General features: G+C 46.3%; 1 protein-coding gene across 4 annotated transcripts in view; it reads left to right on the forward strand.

The window, feature by feature from the left end:
- Window positions 1-19,307, forward strand: part of LOC122540340 (pleckstrin homology domain-containing family G member 5-like) — a 221,642-nt gene that overhangs the window by 180,504 nt on the left and 21,831 nt on the right. For all 4 annotated transcript variants that reach the window (XM_087980446.1, XM_043675906.2, XM_087980447.1 and 1 more), the window contains 3 exons: window positions 964-1,127; window positions 14,085-14,270; window positions 15,707-15,871. In XM_087980446.1, the coding sequence (XP_087836572.1) occupies window positions 964-1,127; window positions 14,085-14,270; window positions 15,707-15,871 (515 nt within the window). The remainder of the gene's footprint in view (window positions 1-963; window positions 1,128-14,084; window positions 14,271-15,706; window positions 15,872-19,307) is intronic.

The raw sequence follows: 19,307 nt of genomic DNA on the forward strand, positions 1-19,307 counted from the left end.
TTAGTGAGGCTGTGCGGGAATGCGATTCTTGTCGAGGCTGTGCTACAGTGCAATTGTTCTCAAGGCTGTGCCACAGTGCGATTGTTGTTGGGGCTGTGCGGGAGAGCAATTGTTGTCGAGGCTGTGCCACAGTGCGATTGTTGTCGAGGCTGTGCCGCAGAGCGATTGTCGTCGAGGCTGTGCCACAGTGCGATTGTTGTCGAGGCTGTGTGGGAGTGCGATTGTTGTCGAGGCTGTGCCACAGTGCGATTGTCGTCGAGGCTGTGCCACAGTGCGATTGTTGTCGAGGCTGTGTGGGAGTGCGATTGTCGTCGAGGCTGTGCCACAGTGTGATTGTCCTGCAGATAATAGACTGGCATTTGGGAGTTAGAAGGGTAGATTCTTGAATCAGAATTCTCAGTCTCTGGCCTGCTTTTATAGACCGGATTTACCTGTATGTGTCCAGTCCAACCCAGATTTTTGCCAACGGTGATACCCCAAGATGTTGATTGTCGATGATTTGATGATTATGATGCAATTAAATGGGGAGGAGGGTTTGTTAGATCCTCCCATATTGGAGATGGTAATTGACTTGTTCTTGTGCAGTTGATTGTTGGTGCGGAGGGTGTGTGAATAGTGCAAGAATGATTGGAGAATGGGATTAATAGATATTGGGTTCACGTTGCAAGTTCTATATGACTACAGTTTGTCTCTTCCATTCGTGCTGACAGATGTGAAATGGCATGGAATTGGATGTGCATGTCCTAGTTCGTACTTTCATCGGTCACTGACCCCAGGGGAATTCTGCAGCAGGAGCTGGCAAAAGTGCATGTTGTCTGGGGCCAGTCAGGGGGTTGATAGATCGTGGCCTGAGGGTGTGTTTGTATTGATCAGCACTCTGATCTCTTTATTAGCTTAACGTGGGGAGAGGAAACACACTCTCTCGCTCCAGCTCTAATTACATTCTCTGATCTGACTCTGCAGCAAAACCTGGCAGTGAGCTGAAAGTGGAACAGTCGGTTAAGGAGATAAAATCTTTGAGTTTACCCATCTTGCGGCCTTCGGCAGCCAATCCCACATTTATCTGCACCCCACCAATGGACCGAACAGAGCACCCTCTGCAGGGGCGAGATGCAGCGGATATAGGGGTGAGATATTCTCTTTTTTTCATATTTTTACAGGTTTCTGGATATCACCAATCACTCCAACGACAGAGGCTCAGAGGTGGCTTAAATGGAAAGACTGTGATTGGCTGCTCATTAATATGGAGTAAGTGAGCCTGTCTGACCCGGGTTTACTGTGCCATGAGCTGCTAGACTCAGTCTGCAAGTCTCCAGACTGTAGACTGTAGACTGTATCTGTAAGACCGCTAGACTGAGAGACTCTAGCATGCCGACTATGACTTTGACAGTCTAGACTGTAGACCGTATCAGTGAGACAACGCCTGTAAACCTCCAGACTGGAGACTGTGCCTATACAATTCTCGCCTGTGAGACTCAACTATGAAGGCTGTGCATGTTGGATTCTAGAGTGTGCCACATGCCCATGGCAGTATTACCGGAGTTGGGGACAGTCCTTTCCTACAGCAGAATGGGTATAATTGCAGTATGTCCCTTCAAGGGCCTGGCAATTCCATGGAAGCCTGACCAGAGCTGAATGCATGAATTGTTAAACCAGTTAATTATTCACAGCCCTGTCATATTTAAAACTTTGGTACACTCCAGTTACTATGGTTATAAGTTCTGGCTGTTGTTGATCAGTCCGAGAGCCTGGACTTTTCTCATTCTTTCACTCATTGTCCCCTCCTTCACCCTCTCCTACCTCTCCCCAAACTCCATCTGCAATTATCCCCTTCAGCCTTCAAAATTCCTCTCTAACCTCAACGTTCTCTCCCTTTGCAACACACAAACCACTCCCTTAATATTTTTTGATCCCAGATGACTGCGGGCTGGTTGTGGCGGGCCTTCTCCTCCTGGTTTGGTCCGACTGTGTGGTTTCCCCCCGGCAGGGGGGCAGCTGAGTGTCAGTAATGTTGGATAGGATTGAAGTTACCCACAGACCAGGCTGGATCAGGGTAACAGATACCCTTCTCTGAAGTTAAAAATCGCACAACACCAGGTTATAGTCCAACAGGTTTATGTGGAAGCACTAGCTTTCGGAGCGCTGCACCTTCATCAGGTGGTTGTCCTTCTCTGAAGGACATACATGAACCAATTGCGTTTTAAAAACAGACCGTTTGATCTTAGATCAAATCTCGGAGTGCTTCAATAGAGTTTGAACTTGTGGCTTGCTAGTTTACTTACACATACCTTCAAACTTTGAACAAATCTCCACATTTTGAGCTGGATTTTGAACAGATTCACATCCCACACGATAGCTGGAAATGGGGCTTCTTGGAAGGTTTACTGGGGGTGAATTTGAAAGAGGAATTCACTAAGGTGAAGGATTTAGGTGGCACTCTGAGGGTTAATGGATGCTGTGGGAAAACCAAGGTGGTTCCCAAGACATGGGAATCCAGGAAGTGTTCACATGAAAGCTGCCCTTTGCCCTGTCATTACCCACGACTGATTAACCTGGCATGCAAATCACACCTCAGTCACCAAACGTAGTGTAAGTGCAGAGTGCTGCTTGACTCAGTGTATGTTGTTGGAGAGGACAGCTGTTATGTTCAGCTTGTATCCCCAAATGTGGCAGCTGCTGGATGGCCAGTCCATGTATTTATGTGACAGCAGTTTTATATATCTCAGCCCACCCTGTGACAACACTGAGTCTCAGCTCGCACTGCCGGCTATCAGGCACACCGAGGAGCTAGTATTACGTGGTCTAGTGGCAGCAAAGGTTCAGCAATACAATGCCAAGTCCAAGATCATTGCTGCAAGGATGCTGCCAACCGACCTACAGGGGAATTCACTCAGCCCAACATCCAACCTGAATTCCTCAGCCAAAGTGGGATACAGCAGCAAAGGAAATCAGGTAAAACGAAACACTGGCTGCTCCCCCAGCGATGGGCAATGGCAAGTGTGGGGGGATACAAGGACCCAATTGTCTTCTGTGCTGAGACGAGTTATACTGAACATGCAAAGGCCATTGGTTTGATCTCAGCTGGGGTATTGGGTACAGGTCTGGATGCCAATATAAATGCATTGGAAGGAATGCAGACAGTGAAAGTCTTTTTCCTAGGATGATGATGTCAGCTTGTACGAGGGGGCATAACTACAAATTGAGGGGTGATAGATTTAAAGCAGATGTCAGAGGCAGGTTCTTTACTCAGAGGGTAGTGAGGGTGTGGAATTCCCTACCTGCCAATGTCGTTAACTCAGCCACATTAGGGAGATTTAAACAATCCTTGGATAAGCATACAGATGATGATGGGATGGGCTTAGATTAGTTCAGCACAGCATCGAGGGCCAAAAGACCTGTTCTGTGCTGTATTGTTCGATGTTCTATGTAGGTGGTTTAGACGAACAGTTCAAGGGAGAGAAACCTCACGTATCGGGATAGATTGGAGGGGTTGGGACTGTTTTCCCTGGAGAGGGTAGAGGGAAGATTGGACAGAGGTTTTCAGAACAACGAGGTGTTGACACAGGTAGGGAGAAACTGTTCCCACCCACAGAGCGGCTGAGAACTAGAGGGCACAGTTTGTAAGTGTTTTGCAAAAGAAACAAATGTGATGTAAGAAAAGAATCTTTCCACACACTGAATGGGTTGGAAGGAATTGTCTGGAAGTGAGGTAGGAGTAGGGTTCAACTGAGATATTCAAGATGCCACTGGATTGTTATTTAAATAGGAACAATGTACAGAATTGTGGGAAAAGAGCACTAATTCAGAATGCTTGGAGAGCTGTGGTAGATCGGATGGCCTGAATGGCCTCCCTGTGTATGGTGCCAATTCCGAGTGCAGGAGAAAGAGCATCTGATCCATCCTTTCATTTACTTATTCGTTCATTCATGGGATGTCATTGGCTGGCATTCTCTAACTGCCCTTGGGAAGGTGGTGATACAGTCCGGAGGGCTCAAAGAACAGAGTTCCAAGACTTAAGGATAGACTGGATCGAAAAGTTGAAGTTCTAAATTGGAGGAAGGCCAATTTGACGGTATTAGGCAAGAACTTTCAAAAGCTGACGGGGGCAGACGTTCACAGGTAAAGGGACGGCTGGAAAATGGGAAGCCTTCAGAAATTAGGTAACAAGAGTCCAGAGAAAGTATATTCCTGTCAGGGTGAAAGGCAAGGCTGGTAGGTATAAGGAATGCTGGATTACTAGAGGAATTGAGGTTTTGGTTAAGAAAAAGAAGGAAGCATATGTCAGGTATAGACAGCAGAGATAAAGTGAATCCCTAGAAGAGTATAAAGGCAGTAGGAGTATACCTAAGAGGGAAATCAGGATGGCATAAAGGGGACATGAGATAGCTTTGGCAAATTGGGTTAAGGAGAATCCAAAGGAATTTGATAAATATATTAAGGACAAAGGGTAACTAGGGAGAGAATAGGGCAGCCTATGTGTGGAACCACAGGAGATGGAGAAGATACTAAACAAGTATTTTGCATCAGTGTTTACTGTGGAGAAGGACATGAAAGATATAGAATGTGGGAAAATAAAAGCTGACATCTTGAAGTATTACAGAGGAGGTGGTGCTGGATGTCTTATAACGCATAAAAGTGAGTAAATCCCCAGGACCTGGTCAGGTGTACCCTAGAACTCTGTGGGAAGCTTGAGAAGTGATTGCTGGACCCCCTGCTGAGATATTTGTATCATCGATAGTGACAGGTGAGGTGCCAGAAGACTGGAGGTTGGCAAACGTGGTGCCACTGTTTAAGAAAGGTAGTAAGGACAAGCCAGGGAACTATAGACCAGTGAGCCTGATATCAGTGGGGGGCATATTGTTGGAGGGAATTCTGAGGGACAGGATTTACATGCATTTGGAAAGGCAAGGACTGATTCAGGACATTGAACATGTCTTTGCACGTGGGAAATCATGTCTCACAAATTTGATTGAGTTTTTTGAAGAAATAACGAAGAGGATTGATAAGGGCAGAGCAGTGGACATGATCTATATGGACTTCAGTAAAGCATTTGACAAGGTTCCTCTTGGAAGATTGGTTAGCAAGGTTAGATCTCATGGAATACAGAGAGAACCAGCCATTTGGAAACAGAACTGGTTTGAAGAAAGAAGACAGAGGGTGGTGGTGGAGGGTTCTTTTCACACAGGAGGCCTGTGACCAGTGGAGTGCCACAAGGATCGGTGCTGGGTCCACTGTTTTATTTAAGTGAATGATTTAGATATGAACATGAGGTATAGTTAGTAAGTTTGCAAATTATACCAAAATTGGAGGTGTAGCGGATAGTGAAGGTTATCTCATAGTACAACGGGATCTCGATCACATGGGCCAATGGGTTGAGAAGTGGCAGATGGAGTTGAATAAAGATAAATGTGAGGTGCTGCATTTTGGAAAGGCAAACCAAAGCAGGACTTACACACTTAATGGATAATGTCCTGGGGCTTGTTGCTGAACAAAGAGACCTTGGAGTGCAGGTTCATAGCTCCTTGAAAGTGGAGTTGCAGGTAGATAGGATAATGAAGAAGATACTTGGTATGCTTTCTTTATTGGACAGAGCATTGAACATAGGAGTTGGGAGGTCATGTTGTGGCTGTACAGGATATTGGTTAGGCCACTTTTGGAATATTGCGTGCAATTCTGGACTCCCCCCTATTGGAAGAATGTTGTGAAACATGAAAGGATCAGAAAATATTTACAAGGATGTTGCCAGGGTTGGAGAATCTGAGCTATAGGGAGTGGCTGAATAGGCTGGCGCTGTTTTCCCTGGAGTGTCGGAGGCTGAGGGGTGGCCTTATAGAGGTTTACAAAATTATGAGAGGCATGGATAGGATAAACAAACAAGGTCTTTTCCCTGGAGTGGGAAAGTCCAGAACTAGAGGGCATAGGTTTAGGGTGAGAGAGGAAAGATTTAAAAGCGACCTAAGGGGCAATGTTTTCACGCAGACGGTGGTACGTGTTTGGAATGAGCTGCCAGAGGAAGTGGTGGAGGCTGGTACAATTGCAACATTTAAAAGGCATCTGGATGGGTATATGAATAGGAAGGGTTTAGAGGGCTAGGGGCCAAGTGCTGGCAAGTGGGACTAGATTGGGTTGGGATATCTGGTCGGCATGGACAGGTTGGACCGAAGGGTCTGTTTCCATGCCGTACATCTCTATGACTGTGACCTACCCAGCATTAGAACAGTACTGACTTACAGAATAGAGCCCTAACAGAAAATAGAAACAATTCCTAGTGCTTTAAACAAATGTAAATTGGAGAGATGTCAAACAATAAAGAACATTATGGAACGCTATTTATGAGTAATCTCAGGCATGATGTGGTAAGTGTAACTTGCTCAGAAGGAACAGCTGACTTTGGACTTTTGGCTCATGTTACATAGTTTCTACAGAGTGGTAATCCCTTTTGTCTAACACTTACAAAACTAACTATTGGGCAAATTCACCTCTGACCATCGACTCACTGTTCCCTGTTCACTCACTAAGATTTTTTTTTCTCTGTGACATTCCTACAACTGGTTTGTGATGGATATCTGAAAGATAACAGTGATTAACCTTTAACAAACACTGAAGAAGAACCATATCGGACTCGAAATGTTTCTCTCTCTGTAGATGCTGACAAATCTGCTGAGTTTCTCCAGCACTCTCTGAGTTTGTTACCGATTTCCAGCATCAGCAGTATTTTAATTTGATTCGAGTGATTAACACTTATTCCTCTGGGTTCTCCTGGAGCTGCAAGTGTCCACGTTGGACTTCCATGGAGCACTGTCCTGGGTTTAACCCCTGCAACACTATTGTCCATTTTCTCCCCTTCCATTGCCTCCTGAGGGTGTAGAGACCTGGCTGTGCAAAGGACCTGGGTTTCAGGCTCAGACACCCTGAGGTACCTCATCTGATGTGAGGAGCATAAGATTTTTGAATAATCTAATGAAAAGTATAGTGGTCAGGGAGTAGCCCTTTGCATCGTGCTAATACATTGACCAACTTGGTACATACATACTCGGGATAGGAGTAGGCCCTTAAGCCTGCTCCACCAAATATTATCATCATGGCTGGTCTGATCACTGCACATTCAGGCCCACCCAGAATAATCTTTCACCCTGTTGCTTATCAAGAGTCTATCTCCCAGTTTACCCTCTCTGTCCCTAAGCTAACCCCATCTCTCTTTCTCAAGCTCTCCCTTTCTCAAGTTAACTCACTCTCTCTCCATGAGCTAACCCTTTCTCTCTCTCCTTACAATTAAATCTCTCTGTGAGCTAACCATCTCTCAAACTAACTCTCTCTCTCTGCTGACCCTGCCTCCTCCGTCTCCAATTAACTTTCTGTCAGAGTTAACCCTCTCTCTCCAATTAATAACCTCTCTCTGAGCGAGCTCCTCATCCATCTCTCTCTCAGAGCTAACTCTCTCTCTCTAATTAATATCCTGACTCTCTTACCTAGCTCTCTCTCTCCCCTCTCTCTCTCTGAGCTAGCTCCCTCTCTCTCTGAACTAACCCTCTCTCTCTGAACTAATTCCACTTCTCTCTGATCTAACACTTTCTCTGTCTGTCTCTCTCTCTCTCTCTCAAGCTAACCCTTTCTCTCACTCTATCTGAAGTAAACCTCTCTCTTGAGCTAATCTTCTCTGTTTGTCTCTCTCGGTCTCTCTCTCTTTGAACTAATTCCCTCTCTCTGAGCTAACCCTTTCTTTCTGAGCTAACCCTCTCTCTCTCTCTCTGACCTAACCCTCTCTCTTGAGGTAACCCTGTCTGTCTGTCTGTTTGTCTGTCTCTCTCTCTCTCTCTGAACTAATCCCCTCTCTCTCCGTGAGCTAACTCTCTCTCTCTCTCTCCCCCCCTTTTTATCTGAACGAACCTCCACCCTTCTTTCCAAGCTAACCCTCCCTCTCTCTCTCTGAGCTATCCCTTTCTCTCTCTCCCCCCTCTCTCTCTGAGCTATCCCTTTCTCTCCCCCCCCCTTTCTCTCTGAGCTAACCTGCACTAATTCTCACTCTGTGCTGGGAGGATGTTTAGAAGGGGAAATGTGATGTGTGCAGTATTCCTGCTGAGTGAGGTTTTCGGAGTCTGGAGGCAGCTGTCCTGTTGGGGGATTGATAGGATCGACCTGATTAGGAATTAAGGTTTCTCCTGCTGGCTAGCTCCTCCCCCTCCTGATAAGATCCATTTGGCAGCATTTAGGGACAGAGCTGCCCACAGATGCTTCATCAGCTCCACAGAGACCTGTCTCCCTCTGCCTGTAGTGGCAGTGGTGTTCTGGTAGAGGATAGATTCCTGGTTTGGAATTGCGAGTAACTGTTCTCCCTTGTGCTCCTGGCTTGGTCCCTCCATCTCACTGCACCTCCGACCTCTGATCCAAGATGGAGGACTGCTCGGGCCCTGGTGCTGTCGAGCTGCTCAGAGTGTCAGTGTGGCCACACTGGGATTCTATCCATGAGGGCACTAACCTTGCAATTGATCCGACAGATTTCCAGGTGAGGAGTTGTGATACATTGTGGAAGGGAGTGTGTGGCGTGATATGATCTGAGGCAGGGAATAGAGGTACTGGCTGTGGAACACTAAACTGATTGGCTGCAATTGAATTTGAATTTTACAGAGCAATATAGATATGTGATCTTCGATTATAAGAGCAGGAAGGTTATGTTGGAGCTGTACAAAACATTGGTTAGGCCCTAGCTGCAATACTGTGTGCAGTTCTGTTCATTACACAATAGGAAGGATGTGATGGCACTGGAAGGGGTGCAGAGGAGATTCACCAGGATGCTGCCTGGGATGGAGCACTTTAGCTCAGGATAAACTCAGGTTGTTTTCTTTGGAATAGAGAAGGCTGACGGAGCTCTGTCTGGGGTGTCATAAGATTATGAGGGGCATGAACAGGGTGGATGGGCCACGCTGTTCCCCTCCATTGAGGGCCATAATTTTAAGGTGAAAGGCAGGAGGGTTAGAGGGGATTTGACAAAACATGCTTTCACCCAGAGGGTGATGGGAATCTGGAATGCACTGCCTGGGAGGGTAGTAGAGGCAGGAAACCTCAATACCTTTAAAAGGTATCTGGATGAGCACTTACAATATCATAACATTCAAGGCTATGGCCAAATGCTGGGAAGTGAGATTATGTAGATAGACAATTTTTTTTGTAGATGCAGACTCGATTGGCCAAAGGTCCTCTTCTGTACTGTATGACTATGACTTAAAAGATAGTACCCAAGCCTCAAACCCCATAGCGCATCTCAGATCCTGGCAACCTTGTGGGCAGTGGGAAGTTTGGGTGTCTCTTCTAAGAATAGAATGGTCTCTAAATGTTCAGCTGAGGCAGGAGGTCAACAAGGGGCCAGGAACACAGCTCCGAAGGAGTTGGGGACTGGAAATGGGAGGAGGGCCATAAAAGCCAGTTGTGAGGCACAGGGCCAGGAGCTCAGGCCAGTCACTGGGATTTGTAATTTCAGAATCACTTGGAGAATATGAACTTTCATAAGGCTGTCATCTGCTGACCTTCGAGCAGCAGGGAATACTGAATGAGAGAGGGAGAGACCAGACGGTGGATGAGAAATGAACCTCAGTAGCCGCTGCACTCATTGATTAAATTAACAGAACCCAATTTACTTCTATTGTCCAGCGTCTGCCAGTGTAAATAAGGGCACTGATAACCTATCTCGACCACTCGCTCACGCTGCTAGCTATCTGATTAGAAGACCAGGTAAAGTTGGGAGCTAATAGGCTCCATCAATCAGTATGTGTGCTGTGATAAACAGGACAGGGTCATAGGAGCAATAGTTTAGCTGTTTCCTGACATTGCTTCCCCTGACGCCATTGATCCTCTGATGTGCGTAGGATTTATTCTCAGCTTGGCTTTGGGCCTAAGGCAGTAAACAATGTCTCATACTAATTACTGATCCAGATTCTAATGAAATCCCTTTCTCAGCACCATGCAAACAGCTTGATCCAATTATCATCCGAGATATAAGTGGATCCTTCACCATTCCATTATTTGAAGGTCTTTTTGCTCCAGCATCTCAGTCAAAATGCCTGTACTGATTGTAATGAGATCAGCCAGCTGAACCTCATAGAATATGAGTTCCTGATTGGGGCTGTTAACCAGGACCAATCAGTGAGCCCTGGCTGACAGGTGTAAACAGGAGCATCAGAGGTTCTGTTCACTCTGAGAGCTGGCTCTGAGAAAGTTGGGCCAGTGTCACGTACTATGCACATGTAAATAAAGATTGACTTGGTGGCAGGATACCTGCCTCGGTGGAGTTATTTCAGTAATGATGAGAGGGAAGAGCATACTGCTAAAGAAATTTGCTCTCTTTGAGTTGGAGTAAGCATTTCTGGCATTATGCCGTTATTTGGGAAGCTTGACTCGTTTGAAACTGCTCTCAAAGACTGGGCCGAGAATGTGGAAAGAATGTGTGATTCTTTTCTGGGTAAATGACATTGGGACAAATGAAAAGTAACGAGTAATTGTCCTGACAGCTGGTTCTACCCGCAGCTTTTTCGGTTATAAAAGGCCTAACTTTCCCTGAGACACCAGATATGAAAACCTTTCGAGTTGACAGATGCAGTAAAGGAATATTACAAACCCCTCACCTCCTTGGCAATTCAAGAAGCAGAGGGACCTGTATCAGGATTTTTGACTCGGTAAAGATGACTGGCTGAGGCATGTGACTTTGGTTTAAACCTTAATGAGATCCTAAGAGAGCGTTTAGTATGTGGGATCAATGATGTAACTTTGCAAAAAACACCTACTAGCTAAAGCCCTGCTAGACTTCAAACAGGCAGTATAACTGGCTTTATCATTAGAAAATGTGGCAAGTGGAGCATATAAGTTACAGGGTATGCCGATGGAAGTGGACAGCCTCGCCAAGCCAACTGAGCTTGGGGATCACCACTTGAGTGAAGACAGTTGCATAGCCTGAACAGAGGGACTCTAAGTCAGCCCAAAATCCTAAAACAAAGCCAAGCCTCGAGCAATATCTGGGCTGGCAAGCTATTGTAGTTGCTGCTGGTTTGTGGATTTGAGACAGCAAAAGGGTCCCATTACACCTAAATTGAGTAAGAGAACTCATTAGGCCGGTATTGAGGAGAGTGCACACCCTGAAAAGCCGACCTACATCTGGTTTAGAACAGTTAAATTGCTTAACAACATCCAAGTGGGAACCAATCAAGATAAACGCCTGGTTATATGGTCACCTAGTTCTAATGGAGGTTGATAGTAGCACAGCAACATCAGTGATTGCAGAATCAGTCTTTAACAAAACTCACTCTGGACTCCAACCCTTAAGTTTGCACAGGCACTCAGCTGGACTGAGAACCTGTACCAGGGAACTTTTACAGATTAAGGGTAAAACTTTGTTTCTGGTCTCTTATGAGAAGCAACAGATTGTAGTAAAAGGCCTGGGCCCAAGCTTGAGAAAAATTCACATCGAGAGTGTGGTGCTGGAAAAACACAGCAGGTCAGGCAGCATCCAAGGAGCAGGAAAATCGATGTTTCGGGCAAAAGCCCTATATCAGCAATGTCAGTTCTCCTGCTCCTTGGATGCTGCCTGACCTGCTGTGCTTTTCCAGCAACACACGCTCAACTCTAATCTCCAGCATCTGCAGTCCTCACTTCTGCCTGAGGAAAAAATCACCTAGATCGGCTCAACATTTTTCAATTAGAAAGTGGCTGCCTGAGTGAAGTCCTAATTAAAACCCAGATGTTTTTCAGAAATGTCTAGGGATCACCAAAGTAGCCGACATCACCTTGCATGTTGACCAGGAAGCAATTCCACAATATGCAAGGCCCGCCCAGTGCCATTGTAGGCACAGGTAGAGGCAGAAATCACGAGACTGGAACGCAAAGGAATCATCAAACCAGTATAGTTTACAGAATGGGCAGCACAGATCATATCGATTGTGAAGCCTGACGGATCAGTTTGCCTTTGTGGGGATTTTAAACAAACAGTAAACAGCTTCTTGAAGCTGGATAAATATCCAGTTTCTTACTATGTGCAAAGCTAATGGGGGGATGTTGGACTGAGAGATCCAGAGCCTGGTTTTCATGATGTGGAGACACGAGTTCAAATCCCACCTTCACAGCTGGGAAATTTTACTCGAAGTAAATTAATTTTGATCGCTGACTCTGAGCGAACTGGATCAGACTTTCCACTTGTAAGTAAAGGGGGACTTGGTGGCAGGATACCAGGCTCTAGGGGGTTATTTCAATGCCTATTCCTCAAACTGGCAAGTGGAAGGCTTTTCATAGAGTCATACAGCACAGAAACAGATCCTTCGGTCTAACTCATCCATGCCAGCCAAGTTTCCCAAACTAAACTAGTCCCATTTTCCTGCATCTGGCCCATTTCTCTCTAAACCTTCCCGTCCAAATGTCTTTTAAATGTTGTAATTATACCTGCATGTATAATTACATGAGGGTATAATTACAACTTGCTCTGGCAGCTAATTTCACACATGAACCACCCTCTGCATGAGAAAGATTATCCCTCAGGTCCCTTTTAAATCTCTCTCCTCTCACCTTCAAAATATACCCCCAAGTTTTGAACTCACCCACCCTGAACAAAAGACCTTTATATTTACCTTTACCTTATCTATGCCCTGTGAGACTTTATAAACCTCTACAAGATCACCTCTCAACCTCCTACGCTCCAGTGAAAAAAGTCACAGCCTGTCCAGCCTATTCTTATAAACCAAACCCTCCAGTCCTGGCAACAATCCGGTAAGTCTTTTCTGAACCCTCTCCAGTTTAATATATCCTTCCTGTAGCAGGGCAACCAGAACTGTACACAGTACTCCAACAGTGGCCTCACCAAAGCCTATACACCTTCAACATGACATCCCAACTCTTATACTCAATGGTCTGAGCAATGAAGCCAAGCTTTGTGAAAGACTTTTTAACCATCCTGACTACCTGTAATGCAATTTTCAAAAAACTATGTACCTGTCTGTCTGTTCAACAATACCACCCAAGGCCCTAACATTAACTATATAACTCCTGCCGTGCTTTCTTTTACCAAAATGCAACATCTTTCATTTATCCAAATTAAATGTCCTAGCCAGAGCTCAGCTAGTAACACTTTTCCCTCTAAGTTAGAAGTCGGAGGGGTCAAGGATAGAAGCAGGGAACTCTCAGTTGACAGCCCAGTGCAGTACCAGGGGAGAGCTGCACTGTCAGAGGTTCATCTTTTGGATCAGATTGCAGACTCCACTACATCATTCCTGCCCAGAACCCACCTATTTCCTGGATTTGAGAATCAGAAATCAGATGATGTCCACTCTGAGGGCAGTACAAACCATCAGTGACTGCAGCCCTGAATGTCCACCCAGTACAACCTGGCTGTATTTGGGGTAATGCTGGATCTTGAACTTCCCATCTTGTCCTGAACAGGAAGATCTGTATTTAATTTGATCCTCTTGGAAACGAACCAAATTTCTTCACATCAAGTTAATTACTTTGCAGTGTAGTCATTCGCTAATTTTGTGTCTGTTGTAATCCCAGGTCTGAACAGATAATTAATTATGGAGCTATTAAAGATGTATGCTCTTCTCCTGAAGGTGCTCACTCTCACTGGGCTCTCTCATCAGTTGTTTTTCTGAGAATCTGAGAATTTTGAGTGCAGTTTATTAGTGAAATAGATTTCTGAATCGAATTATTCAGAATTGCCAGCTTCCATGAGATTAGGAGGAAGCTTGAGATTGGTCCACTATTTGGAAGGAACGCTGTTGAAGGTTTATGGCTCCCTGTTACAGCCTGTACTGAGGCTCATAAAACATTGCATAGGCATTTATTACAACTAAGCTTAACCATGTCCCAGTGCCAATTAACCTGTTGTAATCTCTGTTTTGTGAAGAACAGTCTGGATCCTCTCACTATCCTATGTTGTACTCATTGTGTCCATTAACCATCTAATTCCCCTTCACCCATCCTGTGTCTCTGCCTCATTGTCCTTTCACCTCTCTAACTTCCTCACTCTCTGTCTGGCTCCCCCGACCCGCTTCTCTCCTTGCTCTGCATGTCAACCGGATTCTCACTCACTTTGGCTGGTTTGTGTTTTTCAGACCGTGGGCAGGCGGAGGAAGAATATGATGGAGTTCCTGGGGGAGTCCACTCTGCCATTGCCGGATTCCCTCTCCCCACTCAGCTCCTCGCTGCCCAGCGGTGGGGTCGACAGTTGGAAGAATCGAGCTGCCAGTCGCTTCAGTGGGTTATTTAGTTCTAGTGCTGGCATGGGACCCTTTGGCCGGGTAGGTGATGACCAAGCCAGCGCCCCACTCCTGCCACCAACTGACCATTCTCCATAACTCCAGGAGTAGTCACCCTGACAGGGAGGCAGAGTGGAAGAAGGTTCAGGTTAGGGGGATGTGGAATTCGAGGGAGGGGTAGGGATGAGGGAGGTTGTACCAAGTGTAAATGTTTGTTTTCTGCAGTATAAGAGTCAACTTGTGTTAGTGAGTAGCCCACAGATGGCTGCCGTCTGGACTCAGTGAGCCCTGGCCTACATTAACCATATTGAGCAAGGCCTGCAGTCGGCAGTAAATGGGGAGTGAGGTGTGAGCTGTTGATAGAAGGTTTAGCTGGGAGCGATGGAGCCTCTCTGGGCTGTGTTCTGGAGCTCAGAGCCCTCCCATCGTGTGTCGCAGGCAGTGGGTGAGCTGCAGCTGGCAGAGTGTGATTGATCAGGGATCGGAGGGTTTTGGATTCCATTCTCTATTCTGTGGTTTCTGTGGTTTATGTAACCCCAGGTGGGGTGTCGAGCAGACAGAGAAACAGAAAGAATCCACAGGACATCGGCCCAAGTGACAAACAGCTGTGCACTCGACCTCACATGATGAAGGGGGGAGCCACAGAATAAACCCAGTGGGGAGGAAGGGAGACCACCCACTCATCCTGAGGCATGATCACATCTCCATGCGGTGGGGGGCATCTGCATTCCTGTTATTGACACCATTGCTATGGATATCTCAAGTAGCTTTTGTTCATTAACCTGAAGTTTAGATTTCAGGGTATCATTAAGAGCTTGTGCTGGGGCCCAGATTCCAGTCCAGTATGAGACTAAAGCATCCACAAATTGGCAGGGTCCCAAGCACCAGCAGCCTCTTCCTGTTCAGTAAGTTGATGCACTGAATGAACTCAGTAATCAGTGAGCTAGAGAGAGGGGAAATCAGTCCAGTTCCTGCTCCTGATCACGGTCCAGTGACCCCTGGGTTAGAGCGAGGGAAATTAGCCCAGTTCCTGCTCCTGATCAAAACCGAAAGAACTGTGGATGCTGCTAATCGGAAACAAAGACAGAAGTTGCTGGAAAAGCTCAGTAGGTCTGGCAGAATCTGTGTTAATCAGAGTTAACGTCTGAGGATGGGTCACTTGACCCTAAATGTTACCTGTGATTTCTCTGCACAGATGCTGCCAGACCTGCTGAGCTTTTCCAACAATTTTTGTTTTTATTCCTGCTCCTGATCACTGCTCAGTAACCCCCGATCACTATGTGTGCTGTTCAGATTCAGTAGTGATGCCTCCCATGGTCAACTAGCCCACTGATATCCACTGTCTGGGATCAGATGTTCTTCTAGAGGTACCTGAACCTCAGCATGTTCGCATCTTCAGGGAAAGGGGAAAGTAAGAAGATTGTGTCTCCCAGACTTGAGCAATCTAATGATTATCCCTCCTGTTTTTGTGTCTACAGGAAATGGACAAAATGGACCTGCTGCAGAGTAAGCTTCACACGTACAGCATGTTCGGACTACCCAAGCTGCCAGCGCAACTGCGATTTGACCAGGACTCCTGGGAGGAGGAAGAGACCAGCTTATACCTTGAATCTTCATGGCAGGAAATCATTGAAGCTCCTGAGGTAAAAGTCTTCACTAGATCAGGCAAGACTGGAGCTAGGCTGCCTCACAGCGCCAGGCACCCATGTTCGATTCCAGCCCCGGGAGACTGTTTGTGTGGAGTTTGCACATTCTCCCCGTGTCTGCGTGGGTTTCCTCCGGGTGCTCCGGGTTCTTCCCACAATCCAAAGATGTGCAGGTTAGGTGAATGGGTTTGAGTGAGTTACTCTTCGGAGGGTCGGTGTGGACTTGTTGGGCCAAAGGCCTGTTTCCATACTGTAGGGATTCTACAATACAAGGCCCTTTAGGATGCTGAGAGAAAGTGAGGACTGCTGATGCAGGAGAGTCTGGTTCGAAAAGTGTGACCCTGGAAAAATCCCAGCAGATCAGGCAGCATCCAAATTGATGAAGGGCTTATGCCCAAAATGCCAACTCTTCTGCTCCTCAGATCTGCCTGACCTGCTGTGCTTTTTCAACACCTCACCTTTTGGCCCTTGGGATGCTGGCAGAGTGAATGTTCAATCAAACTTCAAAGCTCTTTAACACTAGAGTAGCAACCCAATCCCTTGCACTTTACAGACCTACCTTCCATGGGCCCGGTCGAATCTCTATTCTCAGTGACCATACTTCCTCTGTGAGCCCAGTGAATGTCAACTGGACATCACAGTAATACTTGATTCTGGTGTGTACGTACACCATTTAGTCAAGGTCACTGGATGGTACCTGGGAAAGGGCCTCCTGACTAATGCAAGATACTGAGGCCAGGTTTCTGCATAGTTTGTACCAGCAACAAGTGAATGAATCCTGCCACAATGGCACTATCCACTCAATTTAACAACTTTTAAAGGTAAAATTAATTATGGCAAACAGCTTTAAAGAATTCTTTGAGTGTGCATTTACTAATTTATTCAGTAATTATCATGATTCATCTGGATTTCTGTGATGTAAATATTTCACTAACAAAATTATACTTTCTACTGTCTGCCTTCATGTGATTTTTTTTTGTGTGTGTGTTCATTGTGTGGGCCTTTGATTCAAAGCTTGTTGTGGAGAGGCCTTGTAACAAAATAGTGTTTTACTCCTGTCTTTGACAGAGTCCATTCTCTTTAAGAAAAGCCACTTCCTGTTAGATTTGTACTGTCAGATTCAGGCCTCTCTAGAGACCCATTAGATTTGAGTTAATTACAGATTAAAATCACTTCCTCTTTATAACTTTATCGTAATATTCAGCACCACTCACAACTCTTCAGATACTGAAGCTTGGGCTGACAAGTGGTGAGTAACATTTATGCCTCACATCTCCAATAAGAGACAATCTAATCATCACCTTGACATTCAGTGGTGTTACCATCACTGAATCCCCCACTATCAATATCCTTGGGGTTACCATTGACCAGAAAATCAACTGGACTCGCTCCATAAACACAGTAGCCACAAGAGCAGATCAGAGTCTACAACTACTGCAGTGAGTAACTCATCTCCTGACTCCCCAAAGCCTGCACAAGTCAGGAGTGTGGTGGAATACTGCCCTTTTTCCCAAATGGGTGAAGCTCCAACAACACTCAAAAAGCTTGACACTTCCAGGATAAAGCAACCCACCTGATTGGAACCACATTCCCAAGCATCCACTGCCTTCACCACCGATGCTCAGTAGCAGCAGTGTGTACTACCTATAAGTTGCACTGCAGAAATTCACCGGAGATCTTCAGAAAGCACCTTCCAAACCCATGATCACTTCTCTCTAGAAGGACAAGGGCAGCAGATACATGGAACACCACCGCCTGCAAGTTCCCCTTCCAAGCCACTCACTATTCTGACTTGGAGATATATTGCTTTTCCTTCGTGGTCCACCACAGTAGGTGGGTTGCAGCAGTTCAAGAAGGCAGCTAACCACGACCTTCTCAAGGGCAACTAGGGATGGGCAGTAAATGCTGGCCCAGCCAGCAACACCCACATCCCACTAAATAATAAAACAAGCATTTTGAATTCCTCCATTTAGGTGGTGAATGTCATGATGACTCGACAACTCACTGACCTCTTTTCCCTTCCATCTATTCATGTGCGAAATGGGCTTAAGTACAAAGCTCCAGTCTTCCAGCTGACATATCATCCTAATTTCCTTCCATATCCATGACACACCACACAGTTAGCTCTCGTCTCACCGACATTCAGACAGCCCCCCAATTCTCCACCACCCTCACCACCATCCCAATGATTTCATCCACTGTTCCCCCTTCCAATTGCTGGGATACAGATCCCATGGGCAGCAATTCTCTCCTAGATATAGCTCCCACCGACATTGACTATCCATAGAGTACTTGGAAATACTGACTCACCTTAAAGTGCAATCTTCTAGACACTGACTCTCACTGGGGTATAGGTCCCACAGATACTGACTCTCCCTGGGGTATAGCTCCCATACAGATGGACACTCACTGGGGTATAAGTCCCACAGATACTGGCTCTCACTGGGTACAGCTCTCATGCACACTGACTCTTGCTGGGGAACGGCTCCCACCCACACACTGATTCTCTCTGGAGTATAGGTCTCACACATACACTGACTCTCTCGAGGTATAGGTCTGACACACACTGACACTCTCTGGGGTATAGGTCTCACAGGCACTGACTCTCACTGAGGTTTAGGTCTCACGGATGCTGAGTCTCACTGGGGTATAGGTCTCACAGACACTGACTGTCATTGGGGTACAACTTCCACACACACTGACTCTCACTGGGGTACAGCTCCTACACACACTGACTCTCTCTGGGGTATAGGTCTCACACACACTGACTCTCACTGGGGTACAGCTCCTACACACACTGACTCTCACTGGAGTATAGGTCCCACACACACACACACTGACTCTCACTAGGGTATAGGTCCCACACACACACACTGACTCTCACTGGAGTATAGGTCTCACACACACTGACTCCCACTGGGGTACAGCTCCTACACACACTTACTCTCACTGGGGTATAGGTCCCACACACACACACACTGACCCTCACTGGGGTATAGGTCTCACACACACTGACTCTCTCAGGTGTATAGGTCTCACACACACTGACTCCCACTGGGGTACAGCTCCCACACACACTGACTCTCACTGGTGTATAGGTCTCACAGACACAGACTCTCTCTGGGGTATAGGTCCTACAGACACTGACTGTCGCTGGGGTACAACTCCCACACACACTGACTCTCACTGGGGTGTAGGTCTCACAGACACTGCATCTGACTGACATATATGTCTCAAACACACTGATTCTCACTGAGGTATAGGTCTCACACATAATGACGCTCAATGAGGTTTAGGTCTCACAGGTCTCACACACACTGACACTCTGTGGGGTATAGGTCTCACAGGCACTGACTCTCACTGGGGTATAGGTCTCACAGACACTGACTGTCACTGGTGTACAGCTTCCACAGACACTGACTCTCACTGGGGT

Source organism: Chiloscyllium plagiosum, unplaced genomic scaffold (assembly GCF_037043375.1).
Source record: "Chiloscyllium plagiosum isolate Xiang-an unplaced genomic scaffold, Cpla_swu_hap1 HiC_scaffold_37, whole genome shotgun sequence".
Taxonomy (NCBI): Eukaryota; Metazoa; Chordata; class Chondrichthyes; order Orectolobiformes; family Hemiscylliidae; genus Chiloscyllium; species Chiloscyllium plagiosum.